Source organism: Mauremys mutica, chromosome 11 (assembly GCF_020497125.1).
Source record: "Mauremys mutica isolate MM-2020 ecotype Southern chromosome 11, ASM2049712v1, whole genome shotgun sequence".
Lineage (NCBI taxonomy): Eukaryota > Metazoa > Chordata > Testudines > Geoemydidae > Mauremys > Mauremys mutica.
The window spans coordinates 16,221,572-16,248,544 of NC_059082.1; the positions used below are offsets into that span (position 1 = coordinate 16,221,572).

The following is a 26,973-nucleotide window of genomic DNA, read 5'->3' on the forward strand; positions in this document are numbered from 1 at the left end:
TGCTCCTGGTATTTTTATCCAACAGTGGCATTTTAATGTTAATTTCCAGCTCCTGAGAATCTGATTCATTGTGTTATGACTCAGCTCTGCCATGAACTAGCAGTTGCCATCTAAAAGCTAACACTTGCCACGCTGCTACTTGAGCTACTGCAGCATTTTTCTATATTTTAAAATAGGGAACAGTGGTGCCAACTCAGGTATTTCTTGGGTAAGAGGGAAAGTTCTCCTTCCCCCCGCCTCACTGGCTGGAACTCATTCCAGTGCCCACTCATCCCCCGCCACAGAGACCCTGGATTTCCCTTGGCTGGCGAGTCTCCCCCTCTTACCCACACATTGCATGAGTCAGTGCTGCCAGGAGTCGAGTTCTCAGCAGGCTCCCCTGAACTCCACCCCACAGGAACAGACTCCCTGGGCACCAAGTTGCAACATAATTTGGCATGGATGCCCTTCCATCTGGATGGAAGGGTGGCCAAGCCAAATTTGAGTGGCATTGTGACCCTGTGCACCCGCCTGCAATGCCACTCACTGAAATTTGGCCTGGCCACAGCTCTGTCTGTATCGAGGAGCAGCCAGGTCAAATTTCAGTGTTGTGACCACACAGCCAGAGTGCTGCTCCGGATCACTCAGGGAGCGCCCTTACTGATTTAGTACAGGACCTCTAAAAGTTGTCTGGCCAGAGTCCCCCCAGTTCCATTTTATATATGGAATTTTGAGCAAGTGCAAAAACCTGGCGTGTGTGGGGAGCATGCACCTCTTATTGACAGGAAATAACAGCGACATCTTGGGTATTCTGATGTGGTAATTCATGGCAAACGTTGACCCTTTAAGGGTGATCACTGTGTAACATACAGGTTTGTAAAAATACTTGCATCCCTGTGTACTAGTTAAGTGCATCTGCCACTTTAAAAAACGTTACCTCTGAAGTCCCAATGACTTTTTAATGAGTCTTGGTCTCCTGTGACCGATTTATATAAGTATTAGGTGTCTAAAGACGTAGACAGCTGCCTAGTGGGATTTTCAAAACCCACTAGGCACCTGTCTACATCTTTAGACACCTCACACTTTCAATGGGAGTTAGACACCTAACTTACTTAGGCACTTTTGAAAATGTTATTTTAAAAATCGATCAGGATAACAAACTAGCAAAGATTCTCTGTTCCACAATGCCCCGGTGCCTAATTATTAGCTTCTAAATTATACACGATCAAAGCCTGGAATCCTTACTCAGGCAAAGTTCCCGTTGAAGTCATTATTTACTGAGGCCAATGTTCTCTGAGTTTTGCCTGAGTTAAGGATTGCAAGGTTTGGTCCACAAATAACACATGACTCACAAACACCCTGAAACCTGGGGATGCCTTTATCCAGAACCAGATCCCAAACTTCGCAACTGGCTCCTTTCTCTACACCAGGATGAACCCAAAGCCTGAACTGGAACAACCTCATTTGGTTCTGAATTCTGCAGCTTAGACCCATCTCTACTCTGAGCAGAAACTCAACTGCAAACCTATATTTGTACCAGAATCAGATAATAACAAAGATCATTATATCTGACCCCTTTCTCCTCTGCAGTGCAGTAGATAGTGAGGGAAAGGGACTGGAGGTTATTTTATTGTCATTTTTGAACCTGTGCCTGGATACTGCATATCAACAGCTACATAATCATACAAGAAAGTCTGAATGCCACGCTGCCTCTTGTTAGGTTTTTACTCTGTAGTAGTTAGTGATTTTCAGTGCACTCTACACTTAGGCACATTTTTAGTACTGCTAAAGTAAGTGCCTGTCAAAGTTAAAAAGTCCCTGCTCATTCTGGACAGTATAAAGTTCTGTAGTTTTGTAAAAATGACTCTGGGCGATTTGCTAGATTATATATCCACCCTCTAAACTACACTGCAGAGGAGGAGTCAGACAATGGGCAGTGGATTGATTGCTCTCTCTTTCTGATCACCCTAAAACATCTGTTGGCTTGTTGACGGCCTGACGGTACTAAATCAAACACCTGTGTGCCAGATCTGCACAGCGCTCTGTCCATTGCTGATGACAGGTTGTGAATGTTGCTGAGACAATAACTGGTGCAACCCCAGCTAGTAATTTTGGGGTGAGAGATTTGTTTCGCATTTTTTGAAAGTGCCAAATGAATCGGGTTATTCAGTCACTGCCTGGGTAATTTTCTGGTACTATGGGCTACACAGGGAGATTGATAGACAGATAGAAACCATCTGTCTCCACTTTTGTCACACTAAACCAGGTCCTGAGCTGCCATAAATCAGCATTGCTCCATTAAAGTCAAAGGAATGATGATTTACACCAGCTGAGCATCTGGCTCATGATGTCTGTTCCTGTTGCCCATTTGCTGAATCCAGAAAAATCAGAATGAATAGAAGAGCTTCCCCTTCTTTGTCTCACTGAGAAATGAATGTGCCCTTTAAATAATGAGCTTTTTTTTTTTAAATAAATCAATCAAGACAAACTCTTTCAGCACTAGCTGCTAACAGTTCTAATCAGAACCTCACACTGGCATCAGTGGTGCTACTCTGGGTTCATACAGGCATAAAGGAGAGTGGAATTCAGTCCTCGCATTTCACGCCATCAGGACATGTTACATGTGGCCACGTGCATTAGGATGAACTGGCTTAACCATGCTATTAGCCATAAACTATCTCGGGGAACTAAATACTGGGAAGAACGAAACGGGTGCAAATATTAGTTTAAGAACAAACTGAACTGTTCTGCAATGTATTTTGAATGCTTTTGGCCTTGTTTATTTTTTAATCATATTTTTGTCATTTGTTTTTATTTTTGTTAACCCCAAAAAAAGGAAGTCGGTGGGAGGCGGGGGGAAGTCTGTCCTGCCTGCTGAGTGATAAAATGTCATTTCTTCCACCGTCCCACCCCTCTCTTTCTCTCTGGATGGAGATCACAGCACTCCAATGCCTTTGGCACTCAGTGTGCAGGAAAGTTTTCCAGCAGGAGCATCTGGTTCCCTGGCAGACGCCTCAGGCAGTTGTGCTGGCAGCTTCGCAGCTTCCCCTTGGTCTGTCCTGTGGTCAGGCCACTGATGAGCTGCTGGAGTTGCCTTGATTTTTTGAGAAGCCATTTTCTTTACATTAACAGGGGCTGTATATGTCACCCCCATTCTCACCATGGGACCATGCCTACTCAGAGTCTGCTCCTATTGAAGTCAAGGTGAATTTAGCCGTTGACTTCAATGGGAACAGAATCAAGCCCTAATAAAGGTGACATGGCTGGTAATATATAGTGTGTTTTTGATAGTTGGCTTTTAGCGTCCTTATATATTTTCTATAGACACCTGAGGGCAGGTTTTAAACTCACCTACATTCCAGTTACCATCAAATGCAATGTGTGAGGTACTGGCTTGGACTCCTAGCATGAAGTCCTGACTTTATTGAAATCAATGGAAGTTTTGCCAAGAGACAGAGGATTTCTCTAATGGGGTTTTTATTTGCTAAATGTTGGGGCCTCTCTACTATAGTGGAAGTCCCACAATGCACTTCTTGTTCTGTTGTGATGCACATTATTAATTAATAACATTCACGGCTGAAGTCTATTTAGACACATAACAGTAAATCACATTCAGCAGCAGGACAAAACTCCCTGCTCTGACCCATTAGTGCCCTTCTCTAGAGGGTTCATCTCCAAAGTTGAGAGGGCAATTTAGTCTCTGTTCCCCAAACCAGTTCAGTTCACATGCTAGTATTTCTAGCATTGCTGTTAACTCTCTAGTAGATACTGGACTGAGTTCACCTGTGACCATCAGATAGTAACAAACTTCACTTATTACTGACCTGGGGCTGGAGCTGAACCAGTGATCGTGGCTCATAAACCCCCATTCCTGATCACAGTTCAAAGTAAAGAAAATCTATTCTTGTAGCACCTCTGATAGCAGTTTTTGCCAGAAAATCAATAAAACAGAGTCCATTATAAACCCCCACAGCTCACTACAGGCTGAAACCTGACCTGCACCATTTCAGTACAAATTCAATTTGCTTAACCGAATTTGGCTATTTTAAAGTTTTTTGGGGGGGGCGGGGGGAAGCATTGCAGCCACCCAAAGGCATTGCCAGTGTTCCATGTTGCTATCACACAAAAGCCTCTTTAGATATTCAATAAAAAAAGAAGTCCACCTGTTACATTTTTACAACACTATGATTAATTATATCAAGAAGATATTTGTCTTTAAACCTCATTTCTCTTGTTGCATATTTAGCAAAGCATATTAAGGGTTAAGATATTGTCAGTGTAAAACAAACTGCAGTGTCACATAAATCTGTCTGTCTTGAAGATGGTGCACCAGGGAGGAGAAAACAAATGATGCATGCAAGTACCAGATGAAATAATATAATCATTTCTCATCTTGATTTCTCAGGCATCCTTGGAGTTTTATTACAGTAAAAGGAAACCCTTCCTCTTCTGTTGAAGACCACATTGAATATCTAGGTAATGCAGAAGCAAATGCTTGCTTGAAATTGCCTGGGCAAGTTCCTCCCTGGTTTAATTCCATGGAAGTCAGTGTAATTATGTAAGGGATAAATTTGTTCCGTGATGTTTGTACTGTCTGATACGACACCACATTGAAGCTGTGAACAGGAGTCTTACCTCCTTACATTATCCCCATGTTGTCATGCAGTTGGATGGGATTTGACACAGGCCACTCGTACACAGAAATACAGGACCAGATTCTCAGCTAATATAAATCAGTATAGTTCTATTGAAGCCAAATTATGTATCCATCTTTTTGACATAAATCAGTGGAACGATCTTAGTTAACATGAGATGCAAATCTAAGACCTGATATTGTACCATGAGAGTCAAAACCCTGCAGCCTATACTAGTTTTTGAGGCTATTTGCTGTGGAATACCATAGTATTTTCTAAATAAAGATAATGACCTGTTTTTTCACAATGTAAACTAGCGAACAAAAAATGCAAAATAAAACAAAAAAATATGATTTGCTTAATTCACTTTGCTTTTGTAGAGGAGGAATTAGCAAAAAATCAAGTCTGAGCAGAAGAAAAAATCTGAAAAATCATTCTAAGAGAAGGAGGAACAATTTTGCTGGAAATTTTGAGGGCAATTACTGAATCTGCTCTAGTCTCCCAAGAGAGACAAACAGGGGCTTGCTCCATTCCTATTAAGTAGCTTCTATCGCTTGCAAACCATGAAATTGTTGTTAATTGTTTTACAGGACACAAAGGGTCAGCAGTGGCCAAAGTATTCAAACTATTCCAGGCTGAGAATGGAGAGCATTTTAATGTGTCTTCAACCAGTGAGTGGGTTCAAGGTGAGCCATCTGTTTGCCTGCTAGCAGAGTGACAGCGCTTAAACAGTGCTAATCGCTTTTTTAAATATTCCTTTTTCTCACACCAATCACATTCCCTCTTTTTAGAAAGAAAGGGTCTGATATCTGCTAAGGTTGCCTTTAATCCAAACAAGAACACAAGCAGCATCTCAATTTCCAACCCCTGCAAGACTCTCTGTGTGATTTGAATCCTTTGTCTTTTTTGCATTGAATGTGACAGTCCATGTGTTAAGACCAAACCAACATACGTCCTCTTATTTCTTTTGATTATGTGGTCACCACTTGTCAGAATGGCGATTCCTTTAACGAACAGCAGCTGATTACAAGCAGACTTGAATGTACTGTATACAGAGGGCTCTAGAGAGAAGGGCACAATTTGAGTTCCACAGCTGTTAGAAATGCTCATGCTATATACTCAAACCATGTAGCTTTTAAATAATTCCATGCTCCCTTGCCTTGCTACACTTCATAGCATCAGTAAAGTAGCTGCCAGACTGGCCAGGAGAACCAGGAACTAGGCAGTTATTGAAGTAACTTGTTCATGGTATTTGAGACTAAATGCTGGTAAGTGCATTTTTGCTGCATTAAGTATGGCTTTCTATAAAGCGATCTTTCCTGTTTGTCTCCAGATGTAGAATGGACAGAGTGGTTTGAGAAGCCCAAAAAGGCAAGATCCAAAGACACGGAGAAACTTTCTGACCTCAGAGCGGCAAACCCAGGCAAAATCTGTAGTCACCCCCTTGATATCCAGGTAGGACAAACTCCCCATTTTCCCTATAGATTAGCTTGCCTGATGTGCAATAGCAGTATAGTAAGCAACCAACGGCAGCATCAAAGTCAAGAAAGTTCTAGTAGACCTCAGGCCTTCTTGGTGACCGTGTTGTGAGTGTGAATGCATTTTGTTTCTAGACGTCTCTTGATGCTCTTGCACATAGACTGGCCACAATGCTGGCAAATGTTTAACACTAATGGGAGGCTCATAAGACAAACTATATTCCTCATTCTGAATCTGATCCTGCAACCCTTATTCACACAACCAGTCCCAGGTCAGCCAATAGGACTACTGGTGTGAGGAAGAGTTGTAGAATTGGATCTTCTTCTTCAAGTTCTCACTTCTGGAACCTTGAGGGCTGTGGATGGGGTTGTGGACAGCATCTATGCACTACAAAATATGTAGTTTCCTACAGGAAGATTAATGGGAAAAAAGAGAGGATGGAAATTTTCCAAGGGTCTAAAATGGCCTTAGAATGGAAGCTGTCTGAAAAATTAAGCACAAAATGTGATCATAATATTAAAACTACAGGTTGCATTAGGTTATGAGGGAAAATGTCTTTGGGCTTGCAGTCATTTTTTAAAGTCCATTGCTTTTTCTTTGGTAGAAAGAAGTCTGAATTCCATTGTGCGAAACATGTAATTAAATCCTTGAATGTACATGTTGAGGGGGAAATGTACACCTTGTTATGACTGAAAAAACTACTTAATGTGTGAAGGAAAAATGGCTTTCATTGACAAATTCCCTCTGCATACTTAAATGTCCAGTTGATAAAATTCCGCAGCTCAAGTGCTGCTTAACAGAAGACCATAAAATGATTGGTACTGTGGGATTTTTACAGGGTTGGCTTGAGCATTAAGGCATGTAGGAATTGATCCAGCAAACTCTTACTCACCTGAGTAGCCCTTGCTCGCAAGAATAGTTGCATTAAATTTAATTGGACTACTCATGCAATGAGGACTACCTGTACGAACAAGGGCTTCCAGGACAATTTACTCGTTGTGGAACAGTTTTTTTCCTCATTGTTCACTATTACTTCCAGGTCAATGGTAAAACTGACTCTAGTTGCATTTCAGCTTTTGTTCATGTGTTGGAAGAGGGATTTCAGTTCAGAACATGAGAGCCACTAGGCCAGATACTAATTTAAGTAATAGTTGCTTTTGTTCATATGTATTAAAAGTGAAACAAGAAACACCATATTTTTCTGTTTCTGAAAAGTTATAAATCATGAGCTTCTAAATCCTCAGCTGCTGTAAATCAGTGTAGCCCATTGACTGCATCAGTTTACACCAGCTGAGGATGTTGAGTAATCAGAACTAACCTGCCCCAACGATGCTAAGCACAAGAAGAATCAAAATAGAGCAAGAAATGTGTAGCCACGGGCACGTTTCCCATTGATTGCAGTGAGCATGCCTATATGAGTGAGTAGGAGTTGCAGGATCAGGCCCCTAATTTAGATGGTGACTCATTTATGAGCCTCGTGCCTTTTTAAAATGAAGGTTATTTGGCTGGTCCTATGCAATGTGTAGCATTTTTATGCAATGGCAAAAAAGGTTGCAAACAGAGGTCTAGACTGTGGTATTGAATCCCAGCCTTGAAGGGGGATGGTATGGATTTCACTGCCCCAGGAGGAACGCATGCTTGACATATTGAATCATCCCTTGGGGTGGTGTAACCTGATCCCCTCCCAGCATACCCAGCCAGCTCCACAGGCTGGGTTGTATGTGGGAGAGCAGAGGCCCCCCTCTTCTTGCCCCCTTTGGGGCAATTTGTGACCTCAGGGTGCATGAGGGAGCATTCCTAGTGCTCCCGGAGTATAGAGATAACAATTATCCCTGGCCCTTGCAAGGGAGAGAGAGAGAAGACTCCCACCTCCTTTCTCCTGCAAGGATCAGACACAGTCTGGCCCCAGGTAACGAAATGAGAAACGTTGAGAAGCTTGACAGCCATGAGTTTGTTTGGGCCCATCCATCTGCATTCAGAATCTGAATCTGACCTCAGACTAGTGACGATCTAAAATCGAGGGAAACAACGCAGCATTAGCCAAGCTCAGAGTCCTGGTTTTTTTGGGGTTTTTTTTTTGGAAACAAGTCCTAATATAGATGTGGGAGTGACATGATTCACCTAGTATTAAATCCATGTGGTCTGCATAAAAAAGTTATGGTGCATGAACCTACTAGAGTATATAACTGGATTCTACCCAGGATCATTCATCCTGTTTTATTACATGGTCATTGTGCATCATCTTAATGCTCAGTGATCACCCTCATTCCATGCAGAGAAAGAGTAAGAGGATGCAAACGCCATTCATGTTTAATGACCACCCCTGTGCATTTCTATTCTCATCCTAGGCAGCTACACTCTCTGGAGCCAATTTAACAACTGAGGTTTTCTACAAAAGCGGCCACGATTATAGGTTTATGTGCCATGGTAAGGATCAGACAGACGAAGGCTGCCAGAATTACCGAGTGCGGTTCCTGTGTGGCAAACCTGGTATGTGACTCACTTTTTAACGCCCAGCTGTCATGTTATTCAGAGCAGAAATCCCATTTTGAATTTTCCCCCTTCTGAGCTGGCTATTTTATAGAAAGCAGAAATTTGATACCAAACACAATAATTCACTGGGGAAACCCTTTGATTTCCATGTTGCATTCTTTGCTTTCTTCCGAAGTCTGGGTCCCTGACTGAGCACTTAGCCACAGGTAGACAGGATGGGCCAAACCAGGCCGAATGGAGCACCTCCTACTGATGTAAATGGGAGTAACCTCTATTTACTGTAGAACTGAATTTGGTCCAATGTAGCTCCTCAAGCTGATTTTTGGCTGGGATATTAGGGTGAACCCAGACAAGTCTTCAATAGAGTATCTCGAGAGAGAGATTCCTGAGCACTACGTGGAATGACGTGATGTCAACAAACCTCAGTAATACTGTACAGATACTTTGGCAAGACCTGTAACAAGCTCCACGCTTCCTAAAGCATTTCAAGATGGGGCAGGATTATTCCTTCAGCAAGCGAGGAGACTGTGTTTCATGCTAATGCTGTTGGGAAGCAATGTTTTTCTCAAAGTAATTATTTCTTTTGCAATTATTCATTTAAGCAATACCTGCCCTCATACTGGTCATTACATGTGATTCTTTAATGTTCATTTAGTAGGGAGATAAAGATGGAAGGCAGTTATCTTGGGGAAAAAAGCAGTCATTATGTTAAAAACCACTTCTGGGAGGTTTATGGCTACTGTAAATAACAGTGCAGCGCAACCATAACTGCTGGAGCTAAGTGGGTGTGGTGAATTGAGCCACTAAGGGCTACATTTAAATTTAGTTAAATGGCTAGTGGAAAATCTACTCGCCAATAACTAATGAATGGGCCTTTTATTGTTTGTTTGTTTTGTTTTGTTTTTCACAAACCAAACCCAGCCAAGAACGTACTTGGGAGAGCTGTAACATTTATGTTGGATCAGTAAACTACTAAATTTTGTTAGTATCAAAAATGCCCAGAGAAGTTAGCAGATAATTTAAGGTTCAGTGAGCTGAATTCTCTGCCATCCCCTTTTTGCTTCCTAGTGAGACCAAAGCTTACTGTAAGCATTGATACCAATGTGAACAGCACAATCTTGAGGCTGGCAGATGATGCACGATCATGGAAGGCTGGAGATAGACTTGTTGTTGCCAGTACGGATTATTCCATGTACCAGGCGGAAGAATTCCAAGTCTTGCCGTGCAGAGCCTGTGGGCCTAATGAGGTCAAGGTATCAGGTGAGGATTTATCTGGTCATTTGCATGTTTCTATGGGCACATTCTTCTCTCCTTCAGACCCAAGAAGCTCCATTTAAACCAAAGGTGTTGCAGAGAGGTGAATGAGAGCTGAATTTGGCCTTCAGTTTGTTGATGCTATTGTGAAATCTGTACCTTTTTGCTATCTGAAAATCACCCGACATCTTTAAGTGATGCTAGTGCCTTCAGGTTTATATGTAGGTTTTCCATCTTTCTTCCCAAGCATCCAGCTCTAGATCTTATCTCCCAAGCACTTTGCAGGGAGTTTATAGGATTTGATGTGCTCTAGAAGAGGATCAGCTTCTGAAAAGCATAAGATGAAGTCCTTTGTTATCAAAGGGAGAGGAGGAGCAGGTCATGAGAGATTTTTAAGGCTCTGTGTTATTGTACAGTTGGTTATTTATGCCATGCAGATATATTTAGGCAGAAACACAGTATCCCATTTATAAAATACTACTCTGTTAAAACCATCTGTTTTTAGTATCTATATAGAGCACATGACATAGTGGAGTTGTGTTAACTATATGTCCCTAAAGTCACATGACCAGCCATATAATCTCAAACCACAGTGCTTGAGTAAACCAGAGTTGCTGTAGAATGCTGAGTGAATTGATCTGAGACACAGGAAATGGGAAGGTGGATGTAGTGATACAAAGGTTTTTTTTTTTTTTTTTTTTTTCTGGAGGACTAGCTCAAATCTGGAACAGGCTGCTGGCGGTGAAAAATCATTGCTGTCTAATTGTTCTTCAATGGTCTTTGTGTTCTAAATCCAGTTAAAAAAATACAGCCACCACAAAGTGACACCTTATTGTCCATTTCAGCAGAGAGGCACAGATGTCAGGCAGAGATTTTCCAAAACACAACAAATGGCTTTTAAATCTTCCCCTGAGTCTGTCAGGTCCTCTTTCCCTTCCAGAACTTGGTTTTGGCACATCGATGGGTAGTGTGGAGATATAGTGCATTAGCTACCCATTCTGTCAATAGACAGAGGACTTTCCAGTACCGTTCTTTACAACAACAAAAAATCATGTAAAAAATGTAGCATAGCTGAATGGTTATGGTGGTAATTCAGACATGTTGCATTGCCAATGAACTGCCAGTGTTTAAATAAGAGATAATAATGGTGAGTCAGATTCATTTGAGGAGAGATTTTTAACATACACTTAATGTAAATTCATTTTGAGAAAACATACTCCCACTTAGAACAATCAGTGCACCAGGCAGTTTGCTCAGCTCTGCAACATTAACTACTTCATGCATCATTATCTCTGATGCAGCCCTTTCTGAAGGATACAAGTGTTTCCTCCTGCACTGTTTTTTTGGAAGGGCTCTAGTCATTCATTCTTCAACAGGCAAAAAGAGGGATATTGGTTAAGCCAAAAAAAATATTATTCTGACTTTGAATTCATCATAGTCTTATGACTTAAGGTGACAAGCACTCCCCCAGAGAATGCGACTGCCAGCTGAATATTATTCTCATGAAACACTTGAGCTATTGGAAAACCTGCATCAATCTATAATGATGCAAAGTACATTGTGAGAACAATCTTGGAAAATGGTCAATAAAACTGAAGACCGCAGATTAATACATTTCTAAGACTCTCCTTGGGTCTTCCCGGCTCTCTACAATTTTTATAATTTATTTATATTCATCTTCTACAACAATTTCCATTGAGTTAATATTAGGAAAGTGAATAGACGGGGGGGTGGGGGGGGAGAAACCATGTGATTTCAAGTAGAGATCTAAGTGGAAATACTTGTTGAAGTATTTGTGCTCTGTTTCCAATTAGTTGTTAGGAGAATTTGGACATCCCTTTTATTACCACAGATGACACACAGTCTGCCCTGTCTTACACCCCTGCAACTCCATTGACGTCAATGGGATTTCTCTGGTTATATAAGTCGGGGCACAATTTGACCCAATAATAACTGCATCCAACTTTCTTATAGCAAAATCCCACACACTAAAAATAAAATGGAAGAATCCTGCATGACTCTGACATAGTTCAGTCTAGTTGAAAGGAATAATGTGAAAGATTGAAATCTCCTCCATCCTCACGAGAAGACAAGTAGGTCAAGGGACTGTCCTTGATTGTGTACAGTTGGGACTTTCACCTTGAGATCTCATTCCATTCTTCTCTGTGACTTCATTTAAAATGACTAGCAAGCGGTAGGCCCGATGCTGCAGTGTTTAGACAGGTGAACAGTCCCATTGTATCATATTCAGATAACATGCAGGATTGGGCAGAAAAGACTGTTTTTTTTCTGTCTTCTTCCACAGTCTACTTCATTCTTCTCAGTTTTCCGTATCAGTTCCAGTGAAGGATCTTCATATAGAAAGATGTAAACGCAGTTTGAGTTAGGAACTCAGAGCTCCAAAAATCTGCCCGTTGGAAATAACAAACAAATTATAAAAATAGTTCTACTCATAATAGGTTTTGTCCCCTTTAACCAGTTTGGTTTGTTGGGGTTGTTTCTTTTTTTTAACTAAACATAAATGTCAGGACTAAACTACTGAAGTGTCCATTTAACAATATGGCTGTAAGGATTTTTGTGGAATATCAATTTGGCAGAGCAAAAGTCTTATTATAATCAGTGTTCTAATGTTTTAATATTTTAACAGATACAGCTTTGGATATTTTGCCAGATAAGTTAAACTAGTTAGCCAGCTCATATACTATTTATATTTGACACTTCCTGCTGAGATGTCATACTTGCTTTACTGACTACAAGTGGCTTAAGTAGCAGTAAAAAGATGAATATTAGAGCACTAAGGATGGGATTTTTAAAAGAGCCTAAGGGAATTAGATAGCCTACTTCCATTGGACTGCAATAGGATTTGGGTGCCTAATTCTCTTATGGTTCTTTAAAAATTCCAGCCAAAATAGCTAAAGCAGGCGCCTAAGGAACCATTCTTGCAAACACTTACTCAGGTGAGCAGTTGTATTGATTTGAAAGTTGTTACTTCCATGAGGCTCAAACTTGGAGGTCACCAGTCCCAGTAAAATTGTCATGTATTGAAATGGAAACTCCTCCCCGCTCTCTCTCCTCCTTTGTTTAACTGTCTTCACTTGTCATTTTTATGTCTAGATTATTTTCTGTGAGGAAATGATTAAAACTGTTTGATGTTTTATCTCCGGATTCTGCAAAACTGGGGGAACACAGTGCAAGTCAGAGGAGGGAGAGAAGGAGGAAGGAAGGGTTGTGTTATTACAGTAGGATAGGATGAAAGATCGAGTATTTCTTGTGGTTTCCCCAGGAAACCAGTCTTATCTGTATCTTTGTGGCTGTATATGAAGTTACTAACAATGCTGATAAGTTTCACCGTGAATGGAATATACATGATGAAACAACCTTTTGTGCATATACTGTACTTGATAAAGCATGATTTAAAAAAAATACTCTACTTATGGTTGGCCTAATTACTCATATTATCCCACCCATTAGTAAATCTGTGATTACAACTGCATCTCACACACATCTAGAATCCAACTGGTATGGTTGCAGAGACTGAATAATTACTGAGTTTGTTATCTGGTAATGCTAAAATATGGGAGAAGAGCTTTAGAATTAGGAACTTACCGAAGAACAGATGTGGGGACAATTTCTCCATTCCAGCTCCGATACATGAGTTGGCTTATTGAGCTCTTCTACACTAAGCTAGTAGGAAAATTCTTGATCTCTTGTCTTCTAAAATATGCCAGATTCAGCCATCTCCTCAAAAGGTGTTGAGCTGGATTCTCCATTGCAGATATTTACACCAGGGCAAAGAGTGTAAAATGCTACCGTTCTTGTTTTAGTAGCACTTTGTACCAGCTTGGCCCTGTAAATGACTGCACAAGGTGCAGGGTAATGGAGAGCCAATGTCCAGGTTTGTTATATGCACCCAAAAGTTTAGGTGCCGATTTAAACTCTCCATACCTTCTACAGACGTGCACCATTTAGCTCAGAAACCTCAGGAGACCATGTTTCTTGGGGGATTTATCACAAAAAAGGCCCTTTCTAGCTGTCTTTTGATGCTTCTTCCTCTAGCCCTGGCGTTTGTCTGGCAGCAGATGTAAAGAAAAAACCCTGAATAAATGTTAACCCAGCATTTCAAAAAAGGTGGGAACAGGTTTGATTTTTAGAAATGGGGGAGAGGGAGAAATTCTTAATATTTCTCAATCAAAATTCCATCTTTTCCACCTCACACTCCCAATGCCAGGTACAAGGGGTTTTGTTTCAAGGGGAATTAGGAAAAAAACAACAGGCTGTTCTCAAGAGGGAGGCCTATTGGGTCATAGACAAGTTTGGAAAAAACCCCTAATATTTATAGGAAGAACTACCCTGTCAGATTTATTAGCTACAGCAGAAAGTACTAACAAACAGTTACAGGCAATGAGATGAGCACTCACACATTTAACCCAACAATTGAAATTAATCCAATTCATTACAACCCTCAGGAGACTAAATTATTGTGTGCCACAGGCAGAGACTAGAAACCTCCGAGGTGCACCAGTGCCGGAGGCCCCTGCAGCATCAGGCAATTGATTAAGTGAGATATTCCCAGATGATCCAGGCCCCACATTGCAGAAAATCGGGGAAAAATCCACGGTCACTGCCAATCTGACTAGGGGGGAAATTCCTTCCCAACCCCAAATATGATGATCAGTTAGCCCCTGAACAGGTGAGGAAGAACCAGCCAATCCAGAACCCGAGAGAGAGAATTCTCTGCACCACCTCACATAGATTAATTGGTGCCAGGGCCTGGCAGTTCAGAGCTCCGGCACCTCTGGGCTTGCCACGTCAGTTATGAACGTTTAAAAAAAAAAGTGCTTGAGCCCAGGCAAATTGCAAATTAAGCACTGACCTCACAGCACTGTCCCAGTGCCAGCAGTGGCCATCTCTGATGCTTCAGAGGAAGAAGATTTTCAAAAACAAAACAAAACCCAAAACGCAACGCGGGGGGGAGGGAATCCCTTTCTGACCCCTGCACGTGGACAGCTGAAACCCAGAAGCATGAGATTTTAGGAACATAAGACATGACCCGGAAGGGACCCGCAGGGCTGCTGAGCCCTGCCCCTCCCCAGCACAGGCAATTCCATCATACAATCCCACTCATAAATTTGTCAGGCTCTCTCGTAAAACTAATTAAGTGGCTGCATTCTGGGTGTGAGGTTCAGGGGAATTCTCCGCTGGCCAGCTACAGCCAGAATAAAAATGGGAAATGCCGTCAATATATTGCAGACCAGTGAGGATTCTGTAGGAAGATGGATAGCAGGAAAGAGTGTTTGCCATTAAACATAAGCAATATAAAGAAAATGTGAATCAAATAGGCAAGGTTGTGTGCAGCATTTGCTTTATGGCTGTCTACCCTTGGAGCTAAGGGTGTGATTCCCAGCTCAAGTAGACCTACTCATGTTGCCTCTTATTGAGCCAGCACACTAAGTATAGTAGTGTAGCCATGGTGTGGAAAGCAGTGGCACAGACTAGCTGCCCCGAGTTCAAGCCTGCCTGAACCCCCTCGTTGCGTAATGTGGTGGCTAACATGTGCTACTGCTGCCTGTGCTAACACAGCTACGCTACTGTTTTTAGCACTCTAGCTGCACAAGCGCTAACAAGCGAATATCGGCTTAAGCTGGAAATCGCACCCCTTGCTCCAAGTGTAGACATGGCTTAAAAGATGTAGCAAAAGCTCCTTGGAGAAAGGCTGATCCGAAGCCCGTTGCAATCAGTGGGAGTAGTTCCGTTGACTTCAATGTGGCTTTGGATCAGGCCCAGGATATGTGCAAGATTAAACATAAAAAAAACCCAAATATTTTGTTTGAGAGAAAAAACAGCCAGGAGCATCCTTGAGAAATAAAATCTCTGGGAGGTCATAGAATGCAGATCTAGAGGAAATCAATTTTTAATATTGTTCTGAAATAAATGACAATTCTTTTACATCTGGATGATTATAAAGAGTGATAAGAAGTGGGGAAAGGCTTTCAGCCACATTAGATAGAACAGACTGTAGCTAATGTTGTGGTTGTACGTGCTTTGCTTGAATGCTAGAAAAATGAATAATTTTAAATATTCCATGGTGCTAATGGGGTCGGGGTCCCAAAAAACTGAAAACCAGGGAGACTCTCTCTCTCTTTTTTTAATCCAAGGGGGAAAAAATCTATGAACATGAATTTAATTTGAATATTGGTTAATTTAAATAGCCAAAAATGGAAATATGTACATCAGTGAAGTACATATTTTACAGATTGATAGGTTGATGGAGAGACAACCAAATGGAAAAACAGGCAGACAGATTAGTTAAACACTGTCTGAGGCTGCAGTGTTTCTATCAGATTAAGGGTACAATTTTCAAAAGCACCTAGAGGAGGGGGGATAGCTCAGTGGTTTGAGCATTGGCCTGCTAAACCCAGGGTTGTGAGTTCAATCCTCAAGGGGGCCATTTAGGGATCTGGGGCAAAAAATCAGTACTTGGTCCTGCTAGTGAAGGCAGGGGGCTGGACTCAATGACTTTTCAAGGTCCCTTCCAGTTCTAGGAGATAGGTATATCTCCAATTATTATTACCTTTTAGCCAAAAATCCCATTTTCAAAAATGACTTAGGCCCCTAAAGATCCCATTGGGAGTTAGCTGCCTAGGTGCTTTTGAAAATCCCACTAGGTGCCTAAAAATACATTCCTAAATCTGATCCCCAGGTTCCTTCTGGTTTTGATTAGAACCCAGAATCAAAGTTTGAGGGTTACATTCTGATACGAAGCTCTGAATATGAACCTCCATAGAATTTAGAGTGGTTCTGATTTGCCGTTCTATTTTGCTTCTGTCTGGCCCTGGTTCAACAAGCCATCCCTGTTCACCAAAGCACATGCTTACCTTTAAGAACATGCTTAAATCCTATTGACTTTAATGGAATTTAAGCACATACTTAATTTTAAGTGTGTGATTAATTGCATTGCTGAGTAGGGATGGACTTGGCTTTGCCAAACCAGGGCCTCCGTTAGATAGACACACAGACTAAAGTGACTTATTTCTGTGTATATTTGTATTTTGTTAGTTTAATTCTCTAGTGTGATGGCACATGATAAATCAAGCAAGTTTTTGATTCTGCCACACTGGCCATGCAATGTGGCTAACCACATCATTCTGGTTATGAAAATAAGTTTCAGCTGCTGACTGCTATTGGTGGGAGCCATCTAGCTGATACTTGACATCCCTCTGAGTGATGCCAGCAATACTGAGCCCATGAAAACTGTAAACTGCTTTGCATCTGGCTTCGCTAATTTTTGGACAATCACAAAAATAGCTCTGGTGTTCAAACAATGAAGACAATATTCAAAGCAGCAAAGTTCTCTTTCTTCTGACCAAACCACTATGGAACTGGTTTGCAAGTCACTGATGCTGGGCTTTCATACGGCAGGTGTCCCAAATGTCACTTGTCGGCAAACTGCCTACTTCCAGCAAGCAACTCTCAGCATGCCGGCTGTAAGCAACAACTTAATTTCAAACTCAATTTACCGTGCTACAGAGTGAGATGGTCCTGTCTCCTTGTGACCTCTCGAGCAGATTTCTTTCACATCTGTCTCTGAATGTGCCCCATGAATGCCAAGTGTTTAATGGGAACCATCAGTAAAGCCCACATGCTCATTGCTATGTGGAGACGCCTGGCTTTGTTTTCCACATGGAATTTACATTACATGAGGACTTCGGAGCAGTAGTCTCTTCCAAGAAGCATCCCCACCTTTTCTGCAGTATGGCCCAACTATTACATTGTTAAGGGGAGTGTGAAGTTCTGGCTGCTGTTACAAGAGGTGGTTTGTTGTTTTTTTGAAACCGCCCGTTAAAGGCACCATTTTAGAACTACACTTTTACATTGTAAACAGAAAGATGCAAGGCAATTTTCTTATCTCACATCAAGCCAAGTGAGCAAAAGCATACACCCAACAAAGTTATATTTAGAAGCTGGTTAGTGAATATTTAACATTCTTGTCAGTGCTTAAATTTTGTGCATGTCTGTGCTGGAATTAAATTATATTAAATACATGCAATCATGACATTTATGCCGGAGCTCAACACTCACAAATAATAAAACTATCTGTTTTAATTGCAGTACTGCAAATCCAAGAGCTGTTCAAAATCTGATTATCTGAACTTCCCTTTGTGTTTCAGTATGTAAGGGAGAGGCCAATGATGGGAGATAACTGAAAATAACATTCAAGAAAACAGCCCTACTATTGGGGCTCCCTTGATTTGCAGTGTCTCAACCATCCACCATAGAGTCTCCTTGTGCGGGGGCCAGTGACAGGTCTGTGCACTGACTGATGTGCACAAACAAGGGCACTAACACCCCTTTTCAGTTAGGGTGTGTCTGTTCCAGTTGAGTGATCTTGTGAGAACTAGTGGGTCCCAGACTGATCATATGCAAAAAAAACCGCTCACCGCGTAACCTTGTGACAAAACAAGAGAACTGAGGCCAGACTTCAAGCTTGGGCCCTTACTTCTGGTCTGGGAACACTGTAGAAGCAGCACGTTCATCACAGGGGTGGGGGAATTACTTTAGTTCTCTAGCAACCCTTCCAGCTGACTCAAGGAACACTACCAATGGGCTATTCTGTTCCACATGTAGGCCTACCATTATGATGCAGGTTCGAAGAGGGAAGGGGTAACGACTGAAGGGTGATATGGCTAGTGACTGATATGGCTAACACCGCATCAAAGAATTAGTCCCTATCAGTGTTCGTCTACACTTCCTTTTTCCTCTGAACAGAGTGTAGTTGGTCCCATTTTTCACTAGAAGAGGAATAAAGTTACTAGACACAATGGATAAAAGAGATGCCCTTCTTCTGATAATCAGGAAGCCTGTCCTGTGTCTGTCATTGTAATGCTTCTGTGTAATAGCTTAGCACTTTTCATCCAAGGATTTCAAGGTGCTTTACAGATGGAGAAACTGAGGTAAAGAGAAATGCAAGTAATTTAGCCAGTGTCAGAGCCAGAAAAGAATGTAGCTCTCCTGGCTCCCAGCATAGTGCCTTATCCCCTAAACCATGTTACCTTTCACTGGAAGGCTAAAGGAGGATAACCGGTATCAAACTGATGTCTCTTTAGCTTTACGATCAAGTGAGAACATCATGTTTCATTTAAAAAGAGGCCACGTCAATTTTTTTAAAACCCCCTCTTCCCGCGTGATGATTCTGCTCAAACAGGAAGTGCCTCTCAGAGATCTCTCAGCATCAAGCCTGCCCTTTGTTTCTAATTACTGCTGTGTAGGTCTCTGCTGAAATGAAATACATGCCAGTGTAACGTTCTTTATAGCACAGTGTTTACTTAGCGAGTTTATTGCCTATTTTTACTGGAATAATGTGAAATGTAGTCAGTCAAATAAGCCTTTCCTGCTTCTTTTTCTTCAAGCAAGCCGAGCCAGGAAGAAGGCGTGCATCATGCATATGTTTTAATGAAATTACAGCGCTGAGATTATTTTGCTTTCTCGTTGTTCACGCTGGCTGGAATTCACCCCTTTCTAGCCAGTCCACGCAAAGTCTTTGATTCCTTGAACCCTCAAGGTAGTTAGGTGCAGCATGGCCTGGCAGGGGGCCACTGCACTTCTGCGTGCAGAGCTCCCCACCAGTTTGGACTGAGCTGGCACAGAAGGAAGCATTGAGTGTGGGTTGAGGGAGGGGCCAGTGGATCAGCATTTACAGTGGTGAAGTGGCTTGGAAACCACATGTGGGTTCTTCTAGCCCATCCCCTGGATTAGCAGCTGGGGTGGGTCACACGCTGCAGTTTATTCAGGATTTCTGCACAGAGTGGCCCAGTCTGCTCCTGATGAAGGTAGCAGCAAAGCACCTACTAGTTTCTGTGGGATTTGGCCACCAGCGACCCATGAGCCATGTCATACACCCCGAGTCTTTCCCAGTGTCCCATAATTATAGCTACAACTATGAAAAATTAATTCTGTGCTGATATAGTGGGAGGATTCCCAGTGTTCAATAGGTCTGACACCTCGTCGCTTGCAGCTAAACTTTTCCTGATGCATCAGGCTACAGTACAAACCTAGTTGTGTTCCAGGCAGTGTAAAAATTCTTCTTTTTAGGTTACTGTATAGTCTCTTTTAAAGGTGGAGAAACTGGACACAGTTAACAGAAGCTGTTATTTTAGGGCCTACCGAATTGACCCAAGCAAACCCCACAAATCCTACATCCTCTGTAGAGGATATCTCCATCGGACTTTGTGACTCTTGTGCTCTGGGCTTCCCCACCCTTGAGGTGCCTGCCAACAGATTTTGTGGACTCGGGTGCTTAGTTCATTACCGCCCCAGCCCCCACCAGCAGTAAGAGTCAGCTGGTACATGTGGTGTTTTCAGAATAAACATGGACATGCATCTTGTTCCCTTAGGGAGAGCAGCCTACCTTCACATAGGAGAAGTGATCGACGGAGTGGACATGAGGGCGGAAGTAGGGCTGCTAAGCCAAAACATAGTGGTGATGGGAGAGATGGAGAAGCAATGCTATGACTATAGCAATGGTTTATGCACCTTCTTTGATTTTGACACCTTTGGGGGACACATCAAGGTATTGTATAAGTCCTTTACTGATACCCTTCTACACAGAACCAAACATCATGCACCTAGTAAGGGGGCCATGGCATGGCAGGGAATGTCCTGTGAGTGGAGGCCTGCAACGTAAACAAGCCCTTCCTAGAGCAGACCATAGATTCACCTCCTGCTTCTCTCTTCTTCGCAGGGCTCACCACACCCCTTCAAACATTACCCTGCCAGACTGGCTGGGGCTCAGCACTCACGGGTTGCAGAGTTTGGATCCAAAATCCAGCTTCCCTAGGGTTTGGTGGTGCTCAGATCTGGGGCTTCAGTTCAAGCCCATCTCCCCTTAAATCTAGCACAATTGCTTTATGAAAAGCATTAAATGCAAACAGGTTTGGCTGAGTTTGCAAACTAGGAAGCATCTGCTGTGCAATGGTTTATGATTACTCCAAATTCTACCCCCCCTCTATCAACCATCATAGTCTAAGACTTGCTCTGCCTGAGTAATATGAAACAGAGAGACCAGGGGGGGTGAGGTAATATATTTTATTGGACCAACTTCCACTGGGGAGAGTGACAAGCTTTCGAGCTTACACAGACTACTTCTTCAAGCACTGTGTAAGCTCGAAAGCTTGTCTCTCTCCCCCAACAGAAGTTGGTTCAATAAACAATATTACCTCACCACCACCCCCTTGTCTCTCTAGTATCTTGGGACAGACACAGCTACAACAACACTGCATGCAACAGTGAATAATATGAAACAAGCCGCCAGATGTTCCTACTGCCACTTGACTAGTGTTTTATTTGTTCTGCAGATTGGTCTTGGTTTTAAAGCTGCCCATATTGAAGGTTTAGAATTGAAACATATGGGCCAGCAGAGAATGGGACACTATCCAATTCACTTCCACTTGGCTGGAGATGTGGATGAGAAGGGAGGCTACCACCCTCCATCCTATGTGAAGGGCGTCTCCATTCACCACACCTTCTCGCGCTGTGTCACAGTCCACGGCTCCAATGGCTTGCTGGTAAGAAACAGCAGTTTGATGACTGCCTTCCTGATCAAGATGTCATTTGATTCCCAGCCCAATTGCTGTCCCTAATAACATGAAAATGTTACTCAGGTCCCTGAAACAAGTCTCATTACTGATAGAATTGTAGAGTTAGACCAAATGCTCTTCTCTTTTGCCTTGGATTTATTGAGTGATATTAATATGAATATATTTCAACATGTGTCTAAAACACAAATCCAACATAAGAATGTAAAACCAGGGACCAAATTTTATACCTGACTCAAAGCTGACAGGGCTTTCAAATGCCACTGTATTCAGAGATTCCTGCAGACAATCCCATCTACAATGGGTTGTGGAATCTATCTATAAACAAATAGTTTACTGTTAAAGAAGGTAATCACCAGGTCTAAGGTTACTTTAAATTGCTAATAAGGATTTTTGTTTGAAATTCCCATTCACAAGGTAAGCAGTCAGAGACCTCTGATTTAACAGAGCTGTTTGTCAGAACACTAAGGTAATCCTGAAGGTTTCCTATAGTACAACATCTATTGATCAGGTAAGTTACAGCACAGGAGAGCGCATGTAATGACCATAGCAACAGCAGCAAACTCCCTGCGCCTCTAGGCAATCACTCTACTTCAGAGTAAAGAACATAATGAAAAACATTCTCACATTTTCATAAGACTCCATCAGTGCTGCTTCCCTGGGGCATGAACAGTACATGGACTGGAGCTGAGTTTAATTCAAAAAGGCTTTGATCAGCAAATGCACACCTTCTGTATCACCGTTATGCTAGCTCTGAGAGCTTTGTCATGGAGCACTGTTTGTCGTCTTAGTGCCTTCTCAAATAGAAGCAGGTTCTGTTCATCACATTTACCTTTAGTGTGTTCCTCAACTTTAACTTTATGTTGTTGTTAAGATTATTTTGAAAGCTGCGCTCGTTAGAAATTAGAGCTTGGACCCCATGTCCGCTCCACCCAACTGCTTGTGGATATCTAGGCCCAAGGCCAAAGAGGACAGTTTGGGTGTTAGTACTGAAACCATATAACCAACCACCATATACATTCATTTTGTGAATGTGAGAGAGAGAAACCTTGGCACCACATTCAGAAAAGGTTCAGAAATGTGTTTTGAAAGCAGAGCTTTTAAAGGCATGTAACAAACATCAGGACTGACTTCTCAGCTTTTCCCAAGCATCAATCCAAAACAGTGGCCTCAACATACCTGATGGTTCCTCGGGAATCCCACATTTTTCCTATGTTGGCACCACATGTGAAAAAAAGAATCTGAGCCAATATACAAAAGTGTTTTTAACAGGTCTTTAACCAGCCAAGATCTCAACCCTGTGCATAAGAGATCAGTGTTTTAACATGAGACCACCAGCATGCCATGCCACTGGCTGTGCCAAATGATGGTCATTGAGCACTAGGAATTTTCCCAATATATCACTGGTATTTTAAAAACACCTGCACTAACTTTTCATTGAACCATTGTAAGAGCTTGCAGTGTTCAAGCTCAACATTTTTCATCCCTTATTTTGTTTTCAACAGGATCCTAAAATCTGCTGTAGACTTGGTTTCTGAAAAATCTGTTCTACTTTACCTTGTCTAAATTTTAGTAGGCATCCAAGGAGTATAGCTGCTTTCCAATTTAAAGCCATCCATCTAGCAGCTCAGTGTAGTTAAGAATGTAACTAACGCACAGCCTGGAAGAAGAGAATTGCCAGGAGTCTGTTTGTCAAGTAATGAGAAGGTTCCTAATAATGGCACCATAAACACATCTTCTAGCTATGTGGCGGTTGCACAGCTGTTGATTAGCAGAGGGATGACTAAAACCTCAGCTCTGATTCTAATTTTAAACCCTGTGTCTCTATTGACTGATACTTGTTCTTACTGCCAAACCAAATACCCAGAGAGTGGCATTTCACGGTTCAGCTGGATGGATTTATACAGGGTATTTGGAAATTTTCAGTCCCTTGTGCCTTTTCCAAATGAAAACCATGTCATTGTGACTAGGAAATATTGTAAAGATCCCTGTTCTCAGGCTTTTCCAGCCAAGACAGCAATGATGAAATGCAGACAGGCTGATGTGATCGAAGAAAACTGCTTAATTCTGGTGTTGTTACTCAACAACTGTGATTCTTTGAGGGGCCTTAGAGTTTGTTTCATGGCAAGTTATTTAAAAGAAACCTCCACTAAAAGAGAAATGCAACTATAAAAAAAACCCCTACATTGATCATTTAATCTGATTATTGTTTTACTTTAAAAAATGTATAATTTACTAATCTACACTCATTACCTCCAAAAAAGTGATTTTGCACATTTTATTTCAGCTGCATGTTTGTTGCCCTCTGTTGAAATGAAATGCTCTGTGAAATAAATTCCATGCTGTGCAGTCTAGCTGTTTGTCCCATTGCATCACAAAAGAGGATTTCTAATAGTTTGATAAACTACACAGATGTAGTTCATTTCAATTAAAAATGCATTCGATCTTATTACCCTATAATTGGACGTATATCCCGAGCAATTCCTCCTCAGCTGATCCTGCAGCGCGCTCTTCTGCTATGAAATCTAGGTTTCTTTCCCCCTTGAGATACTACCGGAAGTCACAAAAACACAGCCAAATCTCCAACGAGGAAAGTACTGTTTTTATTACCTGCACTTCTAAGATGGTCTTCACTGTAGTATTTGTAAAAGCAGCAAAGAATCCTGTGTCACCTTATAGACTAACAGACGTTTTGCAGCATGAGCTTTCGTGGGTGAATACCCACTTCTTCAGATGCAAGTAGATACTTGCAAGTATCTGCTTCAGATGCAAGTAGATACTACTTCACTGTAGTATCTGGGCACCATTTATTTAAGTTAGCTAAGTTATAGAAGAGAAAATCCGGAAACAGTAATCTCCTGCCCGCTTCTCCTCACATATCATTCAATGCCTCTATGAGCAGATAGACCCAAGGCATAACCTGCCAGGAGACCAGTTGCCTTGGTGATCTTTGAATGAACTAGCCTCTTAGTAGACACACACAAAAAAGTTGCTGGAATATTAGGCCTCGAACCAGCAAAGTACTTGATCAGATGATTATCTTTAGGTATGTGAGTGGTCCCATTGACTTCCAGTATTTCCATTGGTTTCAATGGGACAGCTCACAGGCCTATAGTTAAGGGCTTGCTTAATGCTTTGGTGAATGAGGGGGGAGGCACGTGGGTATTTTGTAACAGTTAAGTCATTGTTAAAGCAGCTTGGAGATTTTCATGCAGACGCCTCACTGGGCTCTCAGGTTACTAGTGTCACAAATTATTTTGCTTTTAGCACCCTTGGCAGCAGGCTCAGAAATGTCAACACTATAAAATATTAGAAAGAAAAAATAAACAGATGTCACTGTTTGCTCCTGGTGGCAGAGTCTTCTTCCTGTGCATTTACACACTGATGCTGAAAGCCTGTCTCTGGACAATAAATAAATAGCTGTGGCTGGCTCGAACCAAATATGTTCTACGCTTGTCCACAAGCATATGTTCACTTTAAGGGTACAGAGGGCCCTTCTCAAACCAAACTGGTTGAAATGGCCTTGTTGCCGTAATTATGTAATTGAAAATGTCCATGATTGCTGCAATACGCTGGCCAACTTTCCTTCTCCATTATACCACTGCAACCCCATTGAACAAATTCTGCTGCTACTTACACCCTGGTCAGAGCCACTGAACTGGCCCATAGTGTGTAGGCTGAAATGGAAGCTGTTATCAAGGATGCACATTAAATGAAGGCTGATAAACTGTCTGGCAGAACTCAAGAGAGAGCTGTGCTGCTAGGGATAAGCAGCAGTGTTATCTAACTGCTATAGTGATATCTGCTCTCAGTAATCCAACTGCGCTACATGGCAATTGCTTTATTTAAAAGGGCACTGTCAAATCTAGCCATAAATCACACTCTTAAAATAAGCGTATAGACTAATTGTAAGGTTTTTGTGAAATTTAATTTTTCCCCCCAATGCATTTTTTTTAACAAATAAATCTTGTCCAGCAGTTCCCAAACTTTTCAGCACTGTGCTGGTGCATGAGAATCTGAAAATGAAACAGTTCCACATTTGTCAGTTTCCAGTCTGAGTCATCCCAGGGGCCAGAAACAGGAAAAATAATTAATCAAGTAAAGGGTGACAAGTAAATCAGCTGGTGTAAATCAGTGTAGCTACTTTGACTTCAGTGGAGTTATTCTGACTTATACCAGCTGAGGATCTGGCCCCAGAGCCAGAATCCTACATTAGGATATCTGCCAAAGGAGATAATACAGTACAGCATTCCAGCCTATGCCAATATATTGGCTTCCCTCTTACAATACTAGCAGATGTTTACCTCTGCAATGGTACTGAACCTATACAGGTTTCAGAGTGGTAGCCGTGTTAGTCTGTATCAGCAAAAACCACAAGGAGTCCTTGTGGCACCTTAGAGACAAACACATTTTTAGTCTCTAAGATACCCCAAGGACGCCTCGTGGTTTTCGCTGAACCTATACAGGGATTTGTTGTTCCCTAGCTGTGTTCTAAGTAATACATCAGTTTTTCACTTTTCAGTCCTGATGTATTAATTACACCAATACAGATCTAGTTCCAGAGTTCACTGGTGTGATGAATTGGTGTAGCAGGTAGCTGAGGAATTATTTGAGAAGTCACTTGTCAGCTTTCAGCAGCTAAACACTCCAGAAACACCATATATGTGTCTCTAAAGCATTGCCAGTGTACTCAGGAAAAATAATAGATTTACACAGCTGGTCAGTTGCAGTTTTGGCATCCCTGTGACTAAAGGCCTTGCTGATGTAAAGGTATGGTGATACTCCTCTGGAGGATAGTTTAGTTAATTTTCATGAAATGTTCTAGTATCCAATAGGTGTTTCTAACTGCAAGGCTGGCAAATTTCATGCTTTCCAAGGCTGGATTATTAAAATGGCACAGCACACTCATTTTACACTGAAATACTGGTGGTATTAGACTTGCTTGGCTATCTAATTGAATTGAGAGAGTTAGCAGCAAATTTCAGAGAAGTAATTTAATAGAATGTATTACACTGCATGTAATTTTAACAGTCTTTAATTTACTGTGATGATTTGTGTTCAGAAGCTTGACTATTTACACTGGACCATGGGCTATGCATAATACATGTGTTTGCACATGGCAGTGTGTAATAGATCTGGCAGGCAAAGTATTCTGCCTGAGTATATATATTTAACCATTTCAAGTTCAGCCCTGGAAATTGGTTCCCCTTGGCTGAAACCTCTGAGATAAAGAGCAGAGAACACTTCAAAAGTGTCTACATCCATTTTCAAAAGTGATGGAGGTATCCAGGAGCCCAAGTCTCATTTAAAGTCAATGGAACTTGGTCTGTCAAGAGCTTAAATCAGTTCTGAAAATGGGTCTTAGGTAGAACTGGTTGCAAAGTTTTCAACAAAACTTCTTCCTACTGGAAAAGCTGTTTTATCTAAACCAGTGGTTCTCAAACTGGGGCCGCCACTTGTTCAGGGAAAGCCCCTGGTGGGCCGGACCGGTTTGTTTACCTGCCGGGTCTGCAGGTTCGGCCGATCGTGGCTCCCACTGGCCG

At 41.8% G+C, this 26,973-nt stretch overlaps 1 protein-coding gene across 1 annotated transcript in view; it reads left to right on the forward strand.

Moving 5' to 3' along the window:
• Positions 1-26,973, forward strand: part of LOC123344548 (cell migration inducing hyaluronidase 1) — a 144,030-nt gene that overhangs the window by 85,640 nt on the left and 31,417 nt on the right. Inside the window, exons 7-13 of the mRNA XM_044980893.1 lie at positions 4,385-4,455; positions 5,204-5,299; positions 5,947-6,068; positions 8,441-8,582; positions 9,654-9,845; positions 20,231-20,406; positions 21,191-21,400. Of these exons, the coding sequence (XP_044836828.1) occupies positions 4,385-4,455; positions 5,204-5,299; positions 5,947-6,068; positions 8,441-8,582; positions 9,654-9,845; positions 20,231-20,406; positions 21,191-21,400 (1,009 nt within the window). The remainder of the gene's footprint in view (positions 1-4,384; positions 4,456-5,203; positions 5,300-5,946; positions 6,069-8,440; positions 8,583-9,653; positions 9,846-20,230; positions 20,407-21,190; positions 21,401-26,973) is intronic.